The 20,331-nt window shown below is 52.0% G+C and overlaps 1 protein-coding gene across 1 annotated transcript in view; it reads right to left on the reverse strand.

Annotated features, from left to right (window-relative positions):
* Positions 1-7,571: 7,571 nt before the first annotated feature.
* MN1 (MN1 proto-oncogene, transcriptional regulator) overlaps positions 7,572-20,331 on the reverse strand; it is a 190,170-nt gene continuing 177,410 nt past the window's right edge. The window contains exon 2 of the mRNA XM_043529377.1: positions 7,572-10,279. Coding sequence (XP_043385312.1) covers positions 10,092-10,279 — 188 coding nt within the window. The 3' untranslated portion in view covers positions 7,572-10,091. The remainder of the gene's footprint in view (positions 10,280-20,331) is intronic.

The following is a 20,331-nucleotide window of genomic DNA, read 5'->3' on the forward strand; positions in this document are numbered from 1 at the left end:
TCTAAAAGGTCGTCCTTCTGGTTCCTCAGCCACCCTGTCCCCTCAGCCACTGCACAGAGATGCAGCCTTGACCTAAGCCATCAAATCAGAAAGAACATGTCCTGGTCCGCTGCTGCTTGCTCTTCCAGCCTCCACAACAAACGTTCACACCACCAGCCAACGTAGCCCTTTCCAGGACTCTCTGCCCTTTAGATCGCCTGGCATGTCAATGCTGCGGTAACTGGACTCAACGTGAGGGTGACACGGCGCGGGTTGTTTTTGACAAGTCTAAATTAATTTCCTTCTTTGACAGGGTTGCTGGGCTAGTGGATGGGGGAACCAGTAGACATGATATATCTTGATTTCAGTAAAGTTTTTGACACAGTCCCACGTGACATTCTCAAAAGCAAACTTGGGAAATGTGGTCTAGATGAAATTACTATCTGGTGGGTACAGAACTGGTTGAAAGTGTAGTTATCAATGGTTCACTGTCACTTTGAGAGGGCGTATCTAGGGGGTCCCACTAGGATCAGTCCGTGTCTGGTACTAGTCAATATTTCATTCCTGACTTGGATAATGGAATGGAGAGGGAGCGTATAACATTTGCAAATGACACCATGCTGGGAGGGGTTGCAAGCACTTTGGAGGACAGGATTAGAGTTCAAACCGACCTTGACAAATTGGAGAATTGCTATGAAATCAGCAAGATGAAATTCAATAAAGAGAAGTGCCAAGTACTTCACTTAATCAGAAAACACATAATGCACAACTGACTGGGGGCAATGCTGCTGCACAGGCTCTGAGGGGTATCGCGGAGCACAAATGGAAGATGAGTCATGCAGCTGTGAAAAAGGTTAATACCATTGTGGGCTGTATTAGCAGGAGTGTTGGTTGTCAGGCATGGGAGGTAATTGACCCGCTCTACTCAGCACTGGCGAGGCCTCAGCTGGAGTACTGTGTCCAATTCTGGGTGCCACACTTTAGGAAAGATGTGATCAAATGGGAGAGTGTCCAGAGGAGAGCAACAAAAGCAATAAAATGTTTAGAAAACCTGACTTGTGAGGAAACAAAACTGGACATGTTTAGTCTTGAGAAACGAAGACTGAGTGGGGACCTGATATCAGTCTTCAAATATGTTAAGGGCCGTTATCAAAAGGACAGGAAATACTTGTTCTCCATACGCAGTGAAGGCAGGGCAAGACGTAATGGATTGACTCTGCAATAAGGGAGATTTGGAGTAGATATTAGGAAACGCTTGCTAATTTTAATGGTAGTTACGCTCTGGAACAGGTTTCCAAGGGAGGCTGTGAATTCTCATTATTGAAAGTTTTTAAGAACAGGCTGGACAAACCCCTGTCAAGGATGGTCTGCTTGGACCTGCTGGACTTATGACCTCTCGAGGTCCCTTCTTGCCCCACCTTTCTATGATTCTATGAAAAAGCCCCTGTCCATGACAAGCAAGAATGAGAGCTGCAATGAGGAAAGTGCCCCTTGGTTTTCAGTGTGTTTACTGCAGAGTGTACAAAAAACACAATGGTCTCCAGACACAGGTTCAGCTGAAACAACAAAACGAAACTATCCCTTGTGCCTTTACGCTGACGATAACAAGGACTCTGACTGTGGACCACAGGACTGCGCTTGGAATACAGCTTTCATACTCTGGGGGTACTCTTTCACCGGCAATTCAAGGCAAGGCTGGCTCTCCGTTCTATAGTGCTAGGCACAACATCAGTGCATGACAAATACTAAATCCTAACAATTACTGAGCACCCCAAAGTGCTTTGCAGAGCTGCACAGTGAGTGGATAGCACTGTGTTCGCAGAAACAGCTCCTCACACCCAGACTTGGTGAGGAAATGTAGGCTACCGGCACAGGGTATCCCTAACTCTCCTGGAGAAGCATCTAGGGATCTTTAGCTTCTGTAAGGGCTGCCCCAGAGACAGGACTGACATGATCTTAGTGGTATGGTCTAGTAGATGCTATTTAAAACTAACAAGGTAGCACAGGCCTCCCCAGGCTCTGCACTGGGCAGGACGCCAAGTCCTGGTTTGCAGCATTATTGTTCTCGCTTGGCCTTCCGGCCCAGAGGTGAGAGTGCTGCAGGCGAGCGACAGGGACAGCTAGGACCATTTGTTTAAGTAAAAGACAAGGATTTGTATTCTTATCCAGGAGTTTAGCTGAGCCCCTTTCGAGTCTGAATCTCACAAAGGTGGATGTTCACGTAGCACCCCGCTACTCCTGATCTTGGGGCCTCGCAAGAACGGGCTACTGCAATAGCTCAGCTTCCAGACCTGACAGGAAACAAGAGCAGGGGCTCCCCTAGGAAAATGCTGATTGTCTGAGCTTTTGTGAGTCCCTCCCTATCTCCCAGTGGTGTTAGGAGAATAAAATTAATTAATGAGGGAAAGGCTCTTGGAGTCCATGGTAATGAGGGGGGCAAATAAACAAACAGATAAATGCACACTAGATTAACCTAATATTGTCTTTACTTTTTTATATTTTAATGTTTTGACATTATCAAAACAAAATAGTTAGACGTTATTGAAATGAAACATTTGCTCTTGTTCATACAGTGCCAATGGTTCAATGGTTCAAAATCGAAATGTCTTGGAATTTTTGTTCTGTGGGAAATTTCAAAATTTTGTCTTTTCAGAACGAAGCAGGTTTTGAAATGTCAGAACTCTCCACGAAATGGGCCTTCCATTTTCTGACCAGGTGTCGTCGTCCCCCTGTCTTCTTGTTTCTCATAATTACAGTACCAATTAACCCCACAGGGCCCGCAAGCCACTGTTCACTGGCTGGTATCTCTCAGGCCTCCCAGCAGAGGCAGGTCAGAGGAGAGGACACGGCCTTGGGGCTCAGTGCTGGGGCAGTGTGAAGACGGCATGGCGATGTCTTGGAAGAGGCTGACAAAGGCGTGAGCCGGGCTGGACTCACGGGCAGAGAAAAGGCAGTGAGGTGAGGCAAAGCCATAGACCTGACGGAACAAGCCAGGCGGGGCAGCACTGCGAGGGGTTGGGATGTGAGTAAAAATGCTTGACGTTGATGCCATGCTAGCGGGAGAGCCGGGGAGGGATACAACGGGGCGGAGGGGTGATGTGGCCACAGTGACGGGGAAGGAATCTGATCTTAGCAGCTGCACTTGGTATGACCCGGATGCGTACAATGGAGCTGGCCCAAACTGTTCCACTGAAAAACTTTCCCAATAACAATTCAGGTTACAGCAAAACCAAAACGTTTCATGGGGAAAAATTTTGAAAAAAAAATTCCATTGGAAATTTCTAAATGAAATATATATTTTAACTGAAATTAAAAAAAAAAAAAAAAAGCAAAAATTTCAATTTAAGTAAATTTTTTTGGAAAGATTTTTGTTTTTTTTCCCCTTTTCTCCCCTTCCCCCCCACCCCCGCTTTTTTCAACACTGATTGCACTAGCCTCAGTAGTTTGTTTGGGCAGGGTGAGGGGAACTGGAGGAAGACACTATTCCTTTTTCTGCTCTAACTTGGATTTCACAGTGTGAGCAGGTCGCAGCCGTCTCCACACTAGCATCGTCATTGCCCAGTGCTTCCTTCATTCGCATGACTAGGGGGTCATAGGCCCCTATTATTAACGCTTTAGTGCTTCTATCCACAGCACTTGCCTAATCCAGATTGATTCGCTATATTTCATAGCAGCTGGCAGTTCCACTTGCTTAGCCTTTACATTTCCCCTTGTATTGCCTTGACCTGTCTGTCGGTCAAGCTACAGGTTCTTCTTTTGCTTTATTTCCTTCAGGAACATCCTGGAGCTATTGCTATTACTGTGTCGGTGAGACGCCTACTGCCACATTTGCACCACCCTGCAGGTGTAAGCATCACCCTTGGATTTCAGCACAGGCCCTTTGTATTAGGCCCTTCTTCCACTCCTGTTATCAATTTTAGTTCAGATATTTATGGACATCAGTCCATCCACAGTCCACAAGACCTATTTTGATTCTGATATAGGTTATGTCTAGGGAATCTCAGAAATATTGTGGCATAGATATTTAATTCTCTTACACAATTGGCTCGGCTCTAAGAATGATTGCTTCACGGTGGAATAATGTACGGCTCTCAGATTAAATACTAATGAGTAGCTGAACGCACCCAGCTTGAACCAACTGCCCCAGATTAGTCACCTTTAAAAGTGGCCAGTCTAACAGCTGTAGGATCTTTGACATCTGGAAAGGAAAGTTCCTCCAGCACAGTGAATGGAAGAAGAAAGATATTGATGGGATAGAGAGCAACAGTTTTCTTCTCTGGGCTAGAACATAAATTGCAGTCCTGGAAAATCACCTGGGTTATGCTGCCTGACTCCAATCTGGGCTCAGGCTCCATAACCAGTTCCTGAGCTTCTCTTCGACAGTCGAGCCGCAGCACTGAAACAGGGCGCATCCAGGCCTGGGGCCACGGACACTTATTATATTGGCCACATCCTGTTCTCAGTTGCATGCACCCCCATTAAGGGGTGTCCTGCTGAGCAGAATTTGGTCCTTCCTCCTCTGCACACGAATGTGTAATATTCCACCATTTTGGTGACCATCCTGTGAATACAAAATGGCAGCAGGCACAGCTGCACCAGCCAGGAGCTGCCATCATGTACCAATCTGCTGATTACGTCCCCGTTGTCACGCCACTCAGTGAGAAGTGATGCTAAATTAGAACAACTAATTGCACCGCTCATTGAAACAATCAGGATGACAAATCAGTGATAATCTCTTCAATTCTAAATGATAGCTATCGCAGCCTGCTCTGACTGGGATTAATCAGCCTGTCATCAATGTTATCATGCCTCTGCCACCCTGGGAAGGAATGCTTAGGCCTCTTTCACGTGGCTCAGGCCCCTGTAGACAACAGGGCTGGCAAGGCCTTTGCTCAAAGCACAGAGATTCCACCCCAGTTTTCTAGCCTTTTGCCACTTTGGGGAAAAAATGCAGGCTCAGGCTCTGAGTTTGTCTTTCACTGAGTGGGCCAATGCCTGGTGAGATCATGCCCCTAGGTTGTGCCACTGGCTACTCCAAGCCAAGGCTGGAGATTATAAGATGCGTCTGGGGCGGCTTGAAGCCAGCTGCGGAGCTGTAGTGATGCCAATCGAATCAAATCGCAGCGGGCTTGGTGCAGAATCACTGGGTGAGGTTCTCTGGCCCATATCCCACAGGAGGTCAGACTGAGTGTAACGGCCCTTCCAGCTGTGAAATCTATGATTCTGCGCAAATGACAGGCATGACGTCACCAAGCGATCACTGCATTTACGTAATGAGTGTGCAGTGTCCCCAAACCGACAGCCCACAGCTCTGCTCACTGAAATCCGTGGAAGCAGGGTTGGGCCCTAAGGTCGAGCTCCCACTCAGGTCAATGAAAAGAGTCTCATTGACTTTCAGCGTGTCCCTAAGGAAAGTGGAAAAACTTGGCACTAAATGGGAACAACAGGAGAACACACACACACACACACACACACAACTCTCTCTCTCTCTCTCACACGTCCTTCCTGGTTGCCTGCACTGGGCATTCTGGCGTAAGTGCTACAAATTCAGCCAGAACCTGTACAGTGGGGCCTTCCCCCCTCTCCTTAGCCCCCAGTTCCCTCCTCCAACCACAGTGCTTCTCTGAACATTTTTTAATGGTTTCCTTTCCTCTGAAGAAGAAAAAAAAGCAGCTTCTGACTGAATTTTCCCACAGAAAGGGACGGTCTGATGGCTCTGCACTGCTCGTTAACATGGCCTGAGGCTGGGAGATGGGCGAGCGCTGCCCGGACACAACAGCGTCTCTCAGAGCAGAGCCCACCAGCAACACACCGGGAAAAGGAGCGTTTCAACAAGAGCGGCGTGGGTAGATATTCAAAGTGCCCCCGTCTCTCTGTCCGGGACGGAATGACAAGGCCATTGGTTCTGGAGTCTAACGCCCCAAGTGGAAGCTAGTTCTGAGCGCCCCAGGGCCAGCCTTAGTCCTGAGTTTCATTTAATTGCTACCCACTACACCAGAGACGGGCAAACTTTTTGGCCCGAGGACCATATTGGGTTTCCGAAATTGTATGGGCTGTGCCTCCCCAAACAGCCAGGCCTGACTTTCAATAGATGAAAATGTACCTTCCTGAGCCTCCTGGCGAGCTGCCCCTGCCTGTCTGGTTGGGAGGCGTAGGCCTGGGGACGGCCGAACAGCATCCCCATCGATAACTCGCTCGCCTTTGCCTCTGGAGGCCCATGGGACGGAGCATTAGCACAAAACCTGCCGGGGATCTTGGGCGTCGCACAGTATGTATTCCATGGAGGGACAGCGCCCTGCTTCTGCGCAGAGGAGCCTGACTCATTAGAGCAGCACAAGCCAGGACCACTGTAATTAAGGGTCTGTCACTGTCACCATTTTAAAGCTTAGCGTCAGGAGCTCCTAGCCATGCCAGGATGAAGCCTGCATGGCTAGATCTCTGCCTGGGAAGAAATCACTTCGCCCTTGGCCCAGGAGAGCCTGGCTCTTCTCAGGCTCCTCCCCTCCTTTCTCCAGGCCCACCGCTGTGCCTCCTTTCACATGGCTCCAAGCACCTCAACCTCCCGTCTTGTCCCCATCTGCCCTGCCTCCAGCCTCTGTCCCTCAAGTTCCTCCCAGCAGGTGCCTATCAGCCAAAAAGGCAAATCAGAATGCCCTGCTATTCCTCGTGACATGAGCATTACTCTCCTTCGTGGCTACACGACCGTATTGCCTTCCTCTGTGTCCTCGCCCTCCCCAGCCCCTACCCCCGCCTGGTTCCCGGCTGCACTTAGGCCCATAGCCTGCCATACTGGGGCCATGCAGGGAGATCCGCGTGGATCCTCATTGGCGCTGTGTGCAGGTGCATGGCTCTGCCTGTGTGGGTTGAGGTGCGGGGTCAGGAACATAGACTGTAAATGCCCCGGGGCAGAGAACCCACCTGTGTGTTCTGTATGTATGTTGAGATGTGTTCCTGCCAAGTGGGGGAGGGCAGGAAAGAAGACTCAAGCAGCTGAGTCCAATTAGCCAGTCCTCGCAAAGGCTATTGCGCTGGGTGTGGGAGGGCTCTGGGGCTATATAAGACAGACTCAGCTTCCAGGGGGAGAGAAAACTGAGGCAGAAGTCTGGCAGGCTGGCAGAGAGCCCAGGGGAATTCAGCTCCAGAATGGGGCAGAGGGAGAGGCAAATACCACAAGAAAAAGGCCCTGAGTGTGGGGCACCAGCTGGGGTCTACCTCCCCAGAGAACTGTGGACGCGCCCAAGAGGGAAGAGAACATCTGGAGAAATGGGGTCAAAGACTTTGGGTGCAGATGATGATCATCTAAATACTGCTCCACTCTTCTATCAGGATGATTGCATTCTCTCGGGCTACTGTTTTTATTTCCTTCATCCCCGTTTTTCTGGGGTGGTTCGATCAACCTGGCCCACAGGTGACAGTGACGGACATAAATGTATTAAATTACTACCACTAAACAACTAAGGAATAACTTTGGGTTTTGGCAGGCAACCATTTTGTATCCCAAAGCATAGGCTGCATTTGCTGTAGATAAATGAGTGAATAGAAAACCAAGGGATCAAGGTCTTGGAATCAGGGCAGCCCACAGCACCATTGTTCAAAAGAAGTTTTTTAATTATGCAAATCCATGTTACATCATCATCATCGCACATGACCGCAGGCAGTGGGGATTCGTTATGAGGTATGTCCCCAACGTCTGCATGTGCCACTCCAGCGCTGCAGGCGAGGCTGAGCCCATGGAGCAGAGGAAATGTAACAGGACAGGCTACGCTGCAGAGATCGGCATGCTTCCGTTGTTTTACAATCCCATTAGACAGGTGACTTGCACCCATGCTCTGAAACCATTGCTCTTGGTCTGGCAGTCAGAATCCACGCTGGGGACCCAGAGAGCTAAACGGAGTGCACTCCGTATCAATGCATATTATAGTGTGCCCCTACCGGCCGGAGCTGGGAGAGGCGAAGGCGTTGCCCCGGGCGAGGAGAGAGGGTCCTGTGTTCACAGCACAGAGCCGGGTAGCAGAAGCTGAGCTGGGTTCTCCTCCCAGTTCTGCCCCTGACTCACTGCATGATCCTCCCTGGGCAAGTCACTTCTCTGCTCCATGCTTCGGTCCCCCATCTGCCCCATGGGAGGATGGGCTACCTCTCGGGGGCTGATTCACTGACCCGGGCATGTCCACTCAGCTCTCTGGGGGCTGGAGCAGTTTGCGTGTTTGTGTTCTTACTGGGACAGTCAGCAGAGAACTGGGCCCTACAACCCCGGCTGCTGTGCTGCGCCAAGCTATGGGGGCCCCCAGCCGAGCCCCAAGAGTCAGGAATTCCTGGCTAATCAATGCCCATACAGAAATAATCCACTTGCTTTCAACAGCTCCGTTTTCTTACCATCCCAGGAGTTCCGCTCCCCTGAGCACGAACATCGGGGTGGATCACCAGGCAGAGCCAGCTGCCCCAAGGGCTAGGCTCTGTGTGTGTGTGTGTGTGTGTGTGTGTGTGTGTGCGCGCAGGTGGGGCGACACAGACATGCCTGGACGTGGCGAGGTGCATTTCAGCCTTTGCCTGTTTAATGTGGCCAGAACTTTAATAGGGTGAGCTCCAGGGTGCGGAGACCACTGACTTGTCAGACACGGGTGCTCTGAGCTCCATGCGCCACTGCAGGGCGAGGGCCAGTTCCTGGGCCCTCATTCCCACAGCCAACAGGGGCTGCCTGGGCCAAGCCCCGGGGAAGGGAGGGCAGGGTTGATGTTTGTAACGACTCACCAGTGATGCTGCCAGAGGATTACGGTGCAGGGCTCACCAGCTCGGGGGGGGAGGGGGGCGCCTGTCAGGCCTCCCAGGGGCAGGGTGTCCCAAGGCAGCCCCAGGGGTGTTCAGCCTGGGGGAATCAGACAGCCTCAAAGTGACATCGGACTAGGGCTCAGTCATCACAGCGTTTAACCCTGCGAGAGGCTGAGAGTCACCTGAGCCCCCACCAGCCAGAGGGGCATGCAGGGGGGGCTCGTGGTCTGGCCTCCGAACAGGGAGCCAGGAACTCCTGATCCTAACACCGGCTCTCACTGTCTCCCTCTCTGGCTCTGGGCTGGTCACTGAATGAGGCTCCCCATGGCTCCCTCCCTCCCCGACCCACAGGGGTGCTGGAAGGAGCGAGCCTTGTAAAGTGCTTTGAAGATGTAAAGAGCCAAGCCTGATACTGAACGAAAGGGCATTACGCCCTCTGCAGCTGCACCCCTCCATCGAGGACTCACTTCCATTTCTCCAGGGGCGGCAAATCACTGGAGCCCCCAGCTGAAAAGTCCATGTTTGTAAAGGAGTGACGCCAGGTCGGAGATGTTAATATGCGCAGAGCCCAGCAGAGCACTAACCCAGGGCTCCACTTGCAATAACAGAGCCCCGTCAGAGTGTGCTAATGGGAAATACTGGACTGCCTCTGGGCGGGGGGTCTTAGCCCAGTGCCGAAGGGACAGGGGCCCTCGTCAGAGCCCGCAGAGCCCAGGATGCTGGCAGCTGCCTGGGGACCCTGGGGAGACTAGGAGAGTGAGCCTCACGGCAGAAGACATGGGCAGCTTTTGCTGCTGCCCAGGCTGACCTGGCCCATGGATGAGCAGAGGCCCCAGTCCTCGAGGCTGCTGCCCTGCCCCCCTGCCAGCACCGAGTCACACCCAGCCTGTTTAAATAGCCCCTATAGACTGGGTGTCAGCACATAAAATATCCTATGTGATCACATTACATCCTGCAAAGTCAGGGGGAGGGACGGGGAAGGGGGACACGAGGAAGACGTGACGTACAGTCCTATGAAAAGTCTGGGGGGAGCAAACCAAGATCTGGAGGGGCATCTGTCCCCTTTTCCCCCACAGCAAATGACGTCCCGCCTGTAGATAACACACATGGGAATCAGCCTCTTTCTGAAAGAAACCAGCTGGCAATTCTGTCCGATTAACCCCCATAAATGGATACAGCTCCCCACTTCATACCGTACAGATCCGTTTACATGCGGCCCACCCCTCCCCACCAGCATGCACACGGTGCCTCTGCAGCTCAGTAAAGAACGGCTGAGATCTCCGCCCTCTGCTCCTCCTGCTGCGAGCCTGACAGCTCCACCCAGGGCTTGGGAAGCCCGCGCTCACTTATGTACAGGTCAGGGCAGCTGCCAACGACCCGGCCCGATACAGCATCTCTGAGCGGGTTGCCCCACAGCCATGAACAGTGCTGTGCTCCTTGGAGTCGACGAGACGTTCAGCAACGAGGCTGGGGGGGTGCTGCTTGGGGGTGCTGTCTGGGAGCAGAGCCGCTTGAGTCTGGGATGAATCACAACCTGAAAGGAATGGGAGAGCAGACTGGATCAGTAAAATACAACCCAAGGCCAGAGAAGCACGGGCGTAGCATCTAGGGCCAGACCCAAAGCCTACTGTAGTCAGTGGGAAGACTCCCTGACTTCAAGGGTGCTGGATCAGGCCCCTGGTGCCGCAGCCTCCAGACACAAGCTTTGCATGCAATTTCTTCACACGCTGTGTCAGCTTAAAGGGCCAGTAGGCTGCACCTGTGTCTTAATTTGTCAGTGTCACTGCATGGACACTCAGAGCCGCACGGCACTGGATCTCGCGACAGGATCTCCAGATTTCCTTGTGTGCAACAGCCCAGCGTCAGCTCGGCTAAGCCATAGCGTTTAGATACCGCCATCAAAATGAAATGATGCCCTTGCGTTACATGCAAATCCAGGTCCTTGTTGAGGAAAGGCACTTGGCAGGCTCGTGTGGGTCCGTTCTGAATGTTAACACCACTAACAGAAAGTGCACAGGAAAGCAAGAGAGCTGGGCACCGGGGCCCTCATCAAAAGTTAAAGAAAAACGAAAGGGCGTACTCGTGGCACCTTAGAGACTAACCTGCAGCTCATCAAAACATTGAAGAGAAAGGAACTAGAGAAGGCAGCCCCCACGTAGCCGGAGATACCCGAACGTGCTCTGGACACACACAGTATCAGGTCTACAGTTACCGACACATTGACGTAGGTACACACCTGGATGCTCAGAACGTATCTGTACATTATTACATAGACATACACATTGGAATCTACATATGTACACACAGAGAGCGCACAAGCAGCTCCTTTCTCCTAGTGAAATGGAAACAACTGTACACGGAGACATTGTCCTAAAACTCTTTTCCTTTTCTCCCCCTCAGGATCATTCCCCGAATGACTGAATCTGAATCCCAATTCTTCCTGTGAATTCCAAACTCGCTCCTATCATTGTATATGTTTACAGGATGTTTATCCCCTGCCGAGGTGACTTTCAGGCACATGACTTACCCTGTAGCACATTCGAGCAAACTGCCCACAAAAGACAGACCAATGAAGAAGTAAGTTAAAAACTGGAGTATCTGTTCTGCTCCTAATGGCCCAGTTTGCTGCTGTACTCAGGCCAAGATCATCAGAAATGTCTGAAAGACAAGCCATTGGGTTTCTAGTATAATCTCTGGGACTCTCTCCGTGTATTTGCTCCACTTCTGTAACCAGGGCTCATACGCACAATCATCCCCTCGTGCGCTGCTGCTGTTCCCCGTAACAAAGACATTTCAAATCAAAGGAAAGGGTTAATCCCAACGCAGTCATTCCACTGAGTCTTGGAGGTCTGAACGCTGCCAACTCCTGAAAAATGGCCACCAGGCAAGCTGCTGAGAATAATCAGAATAAGATTGGAAGGTGTCCACATCAATCAATCACGTGTTGACAGATGACTGGAAGCCCCCACTGTGACCGTGGACAGCTGACCAACTCTCAGCTTAAGCTGAAGTCTAACATTAGACTGTTTGTTTCATGTGGGTGGCTTCTGCGTTATGACCTTCCCAGTCAATCAATCTTGCCATGAGTAGTCTGTCTGACAGAGACGTTAATTATCCGTACGCCTCATGCACTGAAAAGCTTTATCTTCAAAAACTCACTGTCACTTAGGTAGGAATAACAGAACCCGGAACAGAAAAATAAATCCAGCCTCACTATCTCAGTGGCGAGTAGAGCAGAAAGGAAGCTATGCCAGGACTTCCGCAGCACCGGCTGCTGGGGCTCGGTACACAGAGTTCCTGGGGGCTGCTGTGAGCTTTACCGTAGATTAACCTTTATTTATGGTACTCATATAATTAGCCGAGTAGCTGCTGCTCACACCTATACCTGCCTGAGCCTGAGCCAACAGGAAGAAAAGGGAGACAGAGATAAAAGAACAACAAACACGCATCGGTTAACCCTTGCAAGCCGTTAGTCACACTAGTTAATAAGTTCTTTCTATCTGTAAAGTGCTCTCTCAGTGACAGATCCCCTAACTGGCACTCAGCATTATTATGGCTTTCGAGATGCCTCTGTCTTTCATGTGACGCTCCGTGTACACATGTGCGTGCCCCCGCTGTGCAGTCTGCTCACAGGGGCTGGGAGAACACGGAAAGCAACAGTCAATGTCGGAGAAACACCCAATTCACTGAGAGCTGCCTGCTCGGAAGCCGCCTTTCAGTGTGTTTCGAGGCAGCTGTCATTGCAAACCCCGCTGGCACACGAGGAGCTGGAAGCCAGCAGCTGCACGCCCGGTATATGGCCTCTCCATTCCACGCTCCCTTCAGATAGCCAGGCCACCAGACCAAAAGCTGAGCCTGGAGCCCGTTCCAAGGAGGAGGGCCATTAAAGCAGTCCATCTCCGACGGGTAGAGAGCTGACACCCCCGCCTTTTATGCAGCCAGGGGCTCCTCTGCTTGCCAAAGCTGTGGAGCAGCCCAGTAACAAATACGCAGCACGCAGGGGCACGGCTGGGCCTTGCAGAGCCCTACTCCATGCGCTGAGCTCTCTGGCCCAGTCCTGCAATGAGCTCTGTGCAGGGAACTTCTGTGACCCAGCCCCTCCTGAACGGCTAGTGTCAGGGACTGGAGGAGCAAAGCGGCTGGGTCACCCAGCAGTTCCTGCAGGGCTCGTACTCCTCCCTGCCTCATCCCACCGGTGTTTCGGCTGGCCAGCTCTCCAACCCCTTCAGAAATGGAGCCTGGCCCCCCATAGGCTCCTCCATTGCCTCGGCTCCTCACTATTTCCTTCTCTGGCGTCTAGCCTGCCCCCTGCTCCGCTTCCAGCCCGCTCGTTAGTCCTTCTGCTGTGACTAGCCATCCCCACACTGTGCACACCTGCACACACCCAGAGCCCTGCACGCTCACATGCGCAGAGTGCCCTGTGCTGATGGACACACAGGCCCTGCCCTGAAGAGCTGAAAGCTAAAAGGACAATAAAGAGACCAAGGGTGGGGGAAAACAGTATGAGAGACGGCAAAGTGCGCAGGCAGTGACTGGCACAACCCTTGTTATCCAAGCCCCAGCTGCTCCCCTACCTAGCCAGCGTTGGCCTGGAAGGGAGCTAAAGCGAAGGGACGTTACTGACTCACCTATTTTAGGCATCAGGAAATGGGGGCTTTCAAGGAGAGTTGTAATGAGGGGCACATGTCAGCCTGCGGCGTAGCTCCGGGAGAGAGCATGCACTTTCCCTACCATCCAGTTCCTTCGGTTTTTTAGTGAAAAGGACACAGCTGTGTGCTCCCCAGCAGTGACAGGCAACGGGCAAGACCCACCCTGGTCTCCATCCTGAGCAAGGCTCTCGAATGCTCTGAGCATCCTGACAGTGGCGCATGGGTGATCCATTCCCCATTTCTGTCGACGTCTCTCGCCCTGGGCGGAATAGGTGTGTTGGTGCCTGGTACTGACCTGGAGAAACTCCACAGATACGTGTTCTGTACATCTGAGATTGTTTATAGTGTGTGTAGTCCACTTGGTCAACCCCACTGTGCAACTCCCCCTCAGAACAAAGCCAGCCTTGTACAGCACATTCAGCAGAATTTACCTACAGGAAAGGACTGCATTGTAAATCTACCCCAAGCATGATAACCCTGAGGTCTGCTGGAGTCGTACCTCTCAGGGCAGTGAGAAGTATAGTACAGCTACAATAAATTATCTTTGACTTCACTAGCGCAGGAGTACTTCTGTGGGAACTCTTGTCTAAGGTCTCTCCAAGAGCTCTTGCCCCTCCAGAACAAAGGCTGTGGCATTAGGCGTGATGTTTCTTTGAGGAGATTCTTCAAAAGGCCCTGTCTGCCCTCTTTCTGGGTCCGGTGGAAGTGGCACTTTTTGGCAGGATCAGTCCATATCCCTGGAGTTTTCTCAGGGATGCTCTTCTAAAAACTGCTCTAGGAATGATTTTGGGGACGTCCTGTGGCCTGTACTACACAGGGGACCAGAGGAGATGAGTCACTCCACTGAATTCATCAGGTCACAGATTCCACGGCCAGACGGGACCATTGTGATTGTGTGAGTGCGGCTCAGTGCAAGGGCAGAAAGGCTGCAGAGCAGGGCCCTTAGTAAGTGGGTTCTATATTATGTGTGAGCTGCAGCTGGACACTCTCTGGCTCTTGCACTTAGCTAGACAGAATGTGCATTGCTGGTACCCGACGCTGGCACTCGGGCTCTGGACCCTGCTGTGCGGTGCCCGGAGCAGGAACGAAGCCTAGTTCTGTTCAATGTCATGCATGACAAAATAGCTCCACAGAGCCCATCTCTGCTTGAGGCAGGTGGAGAGCCTACTTGGGGCTAAGCTATTGAGGGTGAGGGTGGAGGACAGGGGGTGCTTTGCTTTTACGAAGCCAGCCGAAGGTGCTGCTGACAAGCTGGAGCCGTGCCTGCGTGCAGGTTGGTGTCAGAGCACATGAGAGTGCGTAGAAAGAGCAGGCATGATTTCCCCCTCGCCCCCCGACACCTTGTCCCTTGGAGACCCCCCCCCCCCAGAGCAGCAGGGATGGAGCAGGGCCTCCAGCAGGTCTCGGGTCAGAAACAAGCCCCAGGGCATAATTTGCTCATTTCAGGCAAGCACCCCTTTCTGGGCAGCGTTCTCATCCTGCTCCCGGAGCTGCAGTTCACCAGTCCATTCACCAGACTGCCGGGGGAACAGAACAGAGACGTCAAGGGAGGTAAGGCTGGGTCACAACCAGATGAGACACAGCCACGGTGCCGGCATGGCCACAGCAGACTCAGAACAAGCTGCCCCTCAGGGCACCAATATTAAGTCACTCATGGTGCCACGATGCGTCCGACTTGGTCACTCTCTTCTGCTGTCCCCTGCCTCCTGCAGCAGCTGCTGCCTTTGGTCCTGGCATGGTTCCCCCCAGCACAACGCAGCAAGAGCAACCGGATCGGGGGAGGAGCACGTTGGATCGGCACTGTCTCTCCAAAGAGAGATGCTATCCACAAGCCCCTTCCACGCAGGCTTACGCACCCGAGCCTTCCTCATCAGATGTCATCCCGGCGTGCACAGCCAAACATTCCAACAGTAACTCAGCACAAAACTGACAGGAGGCTGAAGGCCCACTAAGAATTCACCCTCCCTGCCCGGAAATACTGATACAGGGACACTAGTGTGCAAGTGTGCATGCACACACACACACACATACACACACACACATACTAGTGGGTGCATACACTCGCACCCCCAGATACTAGCGTGCATACATACACAGAGATACTAGTGTGTATATATACACACACCTAGCATACACATGTACGCACTGAAGTACAGAAAAACATGAGCAAATGTGCAGAGACATATACTAAAAAGTGCATACCCCGAGTACGTGCACATTTACACAGAAGCATGCATACACCTGTGTGATTGCATAGCACCACACACACCCACCACAAGGGCACCTGAGCATACACCAACTCCTGCAAACGCACACATACCCAGGTGCACACACATTCGTGTGCACATGGTCACACTCCTGCAGCCATAGTGCCCAGAGCGCCATGCCAGCAGCTCACCTTCCAAATGCATCTTGTACAGGCCTTCCCTGCAGCTCATCCCCTAGTGCCTGCTGGTCCCTGGTTAATGGGGAGAGACCACGCTCAGAACAAAAGCCTCACCTCCCCTTCTCGCCGCAGACACATGGCATGTAATGAAGATCGGCCAGCCCCACTTAGGATGCCTGGAAGCAGCCTAAGACTATACAGGTGGGAGCCCCTTTACCCATTGACAGCAAGCCATGGTTAACTGCGCTGTGCGCTGTCCCTGCAGGTGTGATGCATGGCAGGCACACCAGTCCCTCCATGCGCTGCAGAAACACAAACCCCTCTTGGCTCTTCCTGGGGGTGTGTAAGATGTGAAGCAGCAAATCAAGGCAGCGTGTTAACAAGCTTGCCACAGCCTGGCCAGAGACTGCAGCCACGAGACGCAGAGAGAAACCAGAAGACAGAGACAGGGAGAGTGAGAAATTAACCTGCCGGGATGTGACACTAGAAACGGTTCCTGGCCGCAGAGGTTTAATACAAGGATTTTACTAGCGCAGCATCAAGACATGTCCTTCCAGAGGTGCTGGGAAAGCCAGTGGCTGGATGCTCCAGCACTAGACTGTAGCTCTTGACGGCAGGGACTGGGCCTTCCTTTGTGTACACACAGCAGCTGGCACAATGGGCCCTGATCCTGAAAAGGGTTCTGCACACTACCAGGCTTTTGCACAGTCCCTAAGAAGCCTGGGCTGCCTTCCCCAGGGCTGTACAGAGCTCAGAAGCTCCAAGCCCTCCGTAGGCCAGGAGAGCCTGGGGACATCTCTGGCACCGGTGGCTGTGTCTGTTCTTTAAGAGAGAGGATAGAGAGCCGACCCAGCTGGGAAAGGTTCTGTGAGACAGCAGGTGTGAGTGAAGGAGCTGACCCAGCCCCCAGCTCTGCAGCCCCCAGATGCCAATTAAAGCTGGGCAGGTCCTTGAAGTTTGTCTGCATAATGGCACTGATGTGTACCCAATTATTGCAGTGCCAGGGCCTTGCTGGGGCTTCAGGCTGTGCTCCCACGCGGTCAGCAGGCTGTCATGCTGGCCATCTCCTTGGCATGGTCAGCAGGGCAGCTGCTGGAGGATGGAGCCCATGGCCCTGCCACCTCATCAGGGTCAGACAGACAAGTGACTGGTGATAAACGTTGCAGCAGTGAACTCAGGCTGTCAGTGTACACCCCGGATGGGTGCATGGGGCTGCAGCCTGATCTGCTGCTGCTGATGGCCAGGCATGAACTGCAGGGAGAAACCAGCACTTTGTAACGCTCTGGTTATGCCTAGGGCAGCACCACACCCTGCCCCCTTCCTGGCTGGGCAGCCGGGCTGCAGACAACTGCCCACTTCTCCATCCTGTTCCCTGCCCCTGGCCAGAGCAAGCCTCTCCTCCCACGCTCTCAGAGCTCTGCAGATTCCTCCAACACCTCGGCATTCTGACGCCCACACCGGGCAGTGCCGGCCGGGCCAGACAGGGACTTGGCGATGCTCCCTCTCTGGGGGCAGGTCACCCACGGGCTGGTAAGACGCGGGCCTTGGCCTACTCCACACCTGGGAGTGCAGGCTGTGTGACCAGCCACTGTGTGCCACGTGGGGCAAGGGGAGGATTCTAGCCAGAAGCTCTGCCATGAAGCAGAGAGGCCGAGTTGTGTTGGGGCTGGTACCTTTACCCGGGGCTAGTAAATCTGCTTGTTCAGTGCTGGAGGAGAGTGACGGTCTGTGATTCGTTAGGCTGGGGCGGCTTGTCATGAGACATTAAAGTACAGTGCTGCCAGTGCCCTCCCTGCACACGTGCCTGTCTTGGGGCACTCCCCTTAGGACACCCCGCGTCCCATCCTCCCCAGCTAGGCCAGGGCCTACATGGCACCGAACAGGCCACGATATGGAGATTTGGGTTGAACCTTTTTCTTTTTTCTCGCAAAAAAATTGAAAAAGCCAATTTGTCATTCACAACTTCGCATTTTGATTCGGGTTTGAAAACCATGAAACCATTCAACAGTTCAGAGTTTTGTCCTGCCCTCCCCCCATTTTGCCACTGACCCCCACCGCATGGATTGTGATACAGCCGGTTTGTTTGGTTTTCCCCTCTTCCAATCTGTGATTTTCTGGTGTTGGAGATGTTTTGAACAAGGATGACAAAAGCAGAAATGAAAAACAAAAAGAAGGAAAACATGAAAAAACACAAACCAAAAATCCAGCCAGCGTTCATTCCAGTGTGAAAAGGGGGATGGTGCAAAACATCAACACTTTGAAAAATGCTGTTTTCAAAAACCAGAACAAACTGAAAAGTTCCGTTTGGAATGAAACAAAAATTGTCATTGAAAAAGCCCAACACATTGAACTGAAAATAAAATGACTCCCCACCCACCCTGAAAAAGCATTAAACAAAATCCCATTTTTCAGTGGGAAATTTGTTTTGCAGATGAAAATTTTCCCCAGCTTTGACACACTGTGTTGCTTTGTCTGATTCTGCACAGGACTGTAAATGCCTTGGGGAAGGAACCACAGTTCCTTGTACATTTGTACAGTGCCAAGCCACCAAGGTGGTCCCCCTTTGTTCCCCTCCCAGCCCGCCATGGGGCTGGAGTGACAGCACCCAAGTCAGCAGCATTCCAGGGCAGCACAAGGCACAATTTCATAGGGTGCCATTATGGAAACCATCTTCTGTTTAGTTAAAAGTCCAAGCAATTAGAGCTCTGCAAAGTTAGATTAAAAAAGAGACAGCTCTATCGGAGACAGTCCATAATCCTTCACACCCAGCCTGCCAAGCCAGGCCACAATTCAGCAGGCCTTGTCTGGACTGATTATATTTCCTGAAAAATGAACAGTAACTCTTGTGGAGACGCAAGTTATGTTTCTGCAAACGCTCTTCCACACAAATTAAAGTATTAATCACCGTAACAAATATTACTACGAATAGTCATTTATTACGTTCAAGAAAATATACACCCTCAGAGCAGTCATTTCACACTCTGGGTCCCCCTAACACACACACCCACCATCTCCAAAACCTAGCAGACACAGGCCTTTTCTTCTGCTTTCACTGGTCAACAAATGATGTAAATGTACTCAGGAAAGTGGCTGCACCACATACCCCGTTCACCACCCAGCAGCTAAGGCATTGTTGCTGACTTTGCTGCTTACAAGCTGGCTGTTTGACTGCCCTGCCCCTCCCCTGAGAGCACTGCAAGCACTCTAACTTAAAGAGGTAGAAAGGGGGGAGGAAAATCAGCAGAAATCATTTTAAACCTCGTCTCCTTTTTGCATGCAGACGACGGCTTCCAACTCAGCTGGTGACTGTGTCTGACAGAGCCCAGGAGATGCTCCTCCAACCAGGCCCAGTTGCAGTCCCTTCGCAGACAGCAAGCACCTTGTGCACATCTTGAAGATATTTCCTTTGGGGAAGACCAGCTTCTGTGCAGGCGCGAGTGTAGCATGGTGAGGCCTGGTGGGTTGTCTCCAACATTTTGTCTGCTAGGGACAGCACTTCACCAGCGGCTTCATGCGCAAAGTGTCTCCGAGGAGTCAGCGTTCAGAACAGCTTTGCCATGGAATCCTCTAGTGAGGCTCGTGACTTACTGTGGGAAACAAAGAAAGAAGGCGATGGATAGTGCTCTCGCTGTACCCCCAGATTTCTACAAGACAGGGCTGCAAAACGCCCTCCAGCCTCACCCATTGCTTTGCGGTAGGTTTTCCATATCACCACTAACAGAACTCCCCTCTCGCTCCCTCACTGCAGAGCATGTGTGAACTCAGCTGCATATTCAGCAGCCGTTCCCTGAGCAGCGTTTCCATCACCGCCCATGTACAGAACGAGTGGGCATTATTAAACAGTGATCTGTGGAGGGAGCGGGAATGGGTCAGAAATTCATGGTCAGATCCAACAGGAGAACTCTGCCTTTACAACTGCTCGTGCCTGGGAGCCAGGCCCTAATCCCCACTCGGCCACGGACTCAGTGCATGGCTCTGGGCAAGTCATTTAGGTTAAAATATTTAAACTTGGGTGCCTGAAGTTACACCTCTAAATCTATGCACAGAGCCATGAATCCAGGGCCTGATTCTTAGAGCTGCTGAGCCCCTGAGCCTCCCAGCAACACCAATGACATTACACCAAAGTGAACTTGGCCCAACATCTCTTGAAATACAAAATTTGTAATGCAAGTTTTGCCTCTCCTCACCATATCTCTGTTAAGCTCTGCCATACGTCAGCCTGCACAAAGCTTACGGGCATGACTCATGGATGCTTCACTGTCCATGGCATTTATTTATATGCTGCTTCTCATGCAACCCCCTCAGAGGGCTTTGTGGTGTGGCTCTTCCAAATACATGACAGTAAACAAGGCTTCCTCGACTCCGCCAACCCCGATACCCAGTGCTCTGCTGGCACGGGGGCAGCCGCAGGGAGTGAAAGAAGGAGAAAAAGAAGATTCAAAGGAAACAGACAATGCCTCAGCGCAGCCTGGCACTGTCGGGGTAACAGCCCTGGGCTGCTGCCCAGGGGAATGTGTCCCTGGCATTGCCTGCAGCAGACTGGTTTCTCTG

The sequence above is a fragment of the Chelonia mydas genome, chromosome 15 (genome assembly GCF_015237465.2).
Source record: "Chelonia mydas isolate rCheMyd1 chromosome 15, rCheMyd1.pri.v2, whole genome shotgun sequence".
NCBI classification, from domain to species: Eukaryota; Metazoa; Chordata; order Testudines; family Cheloniidae; genus Chelonia; species Chelonia mydas.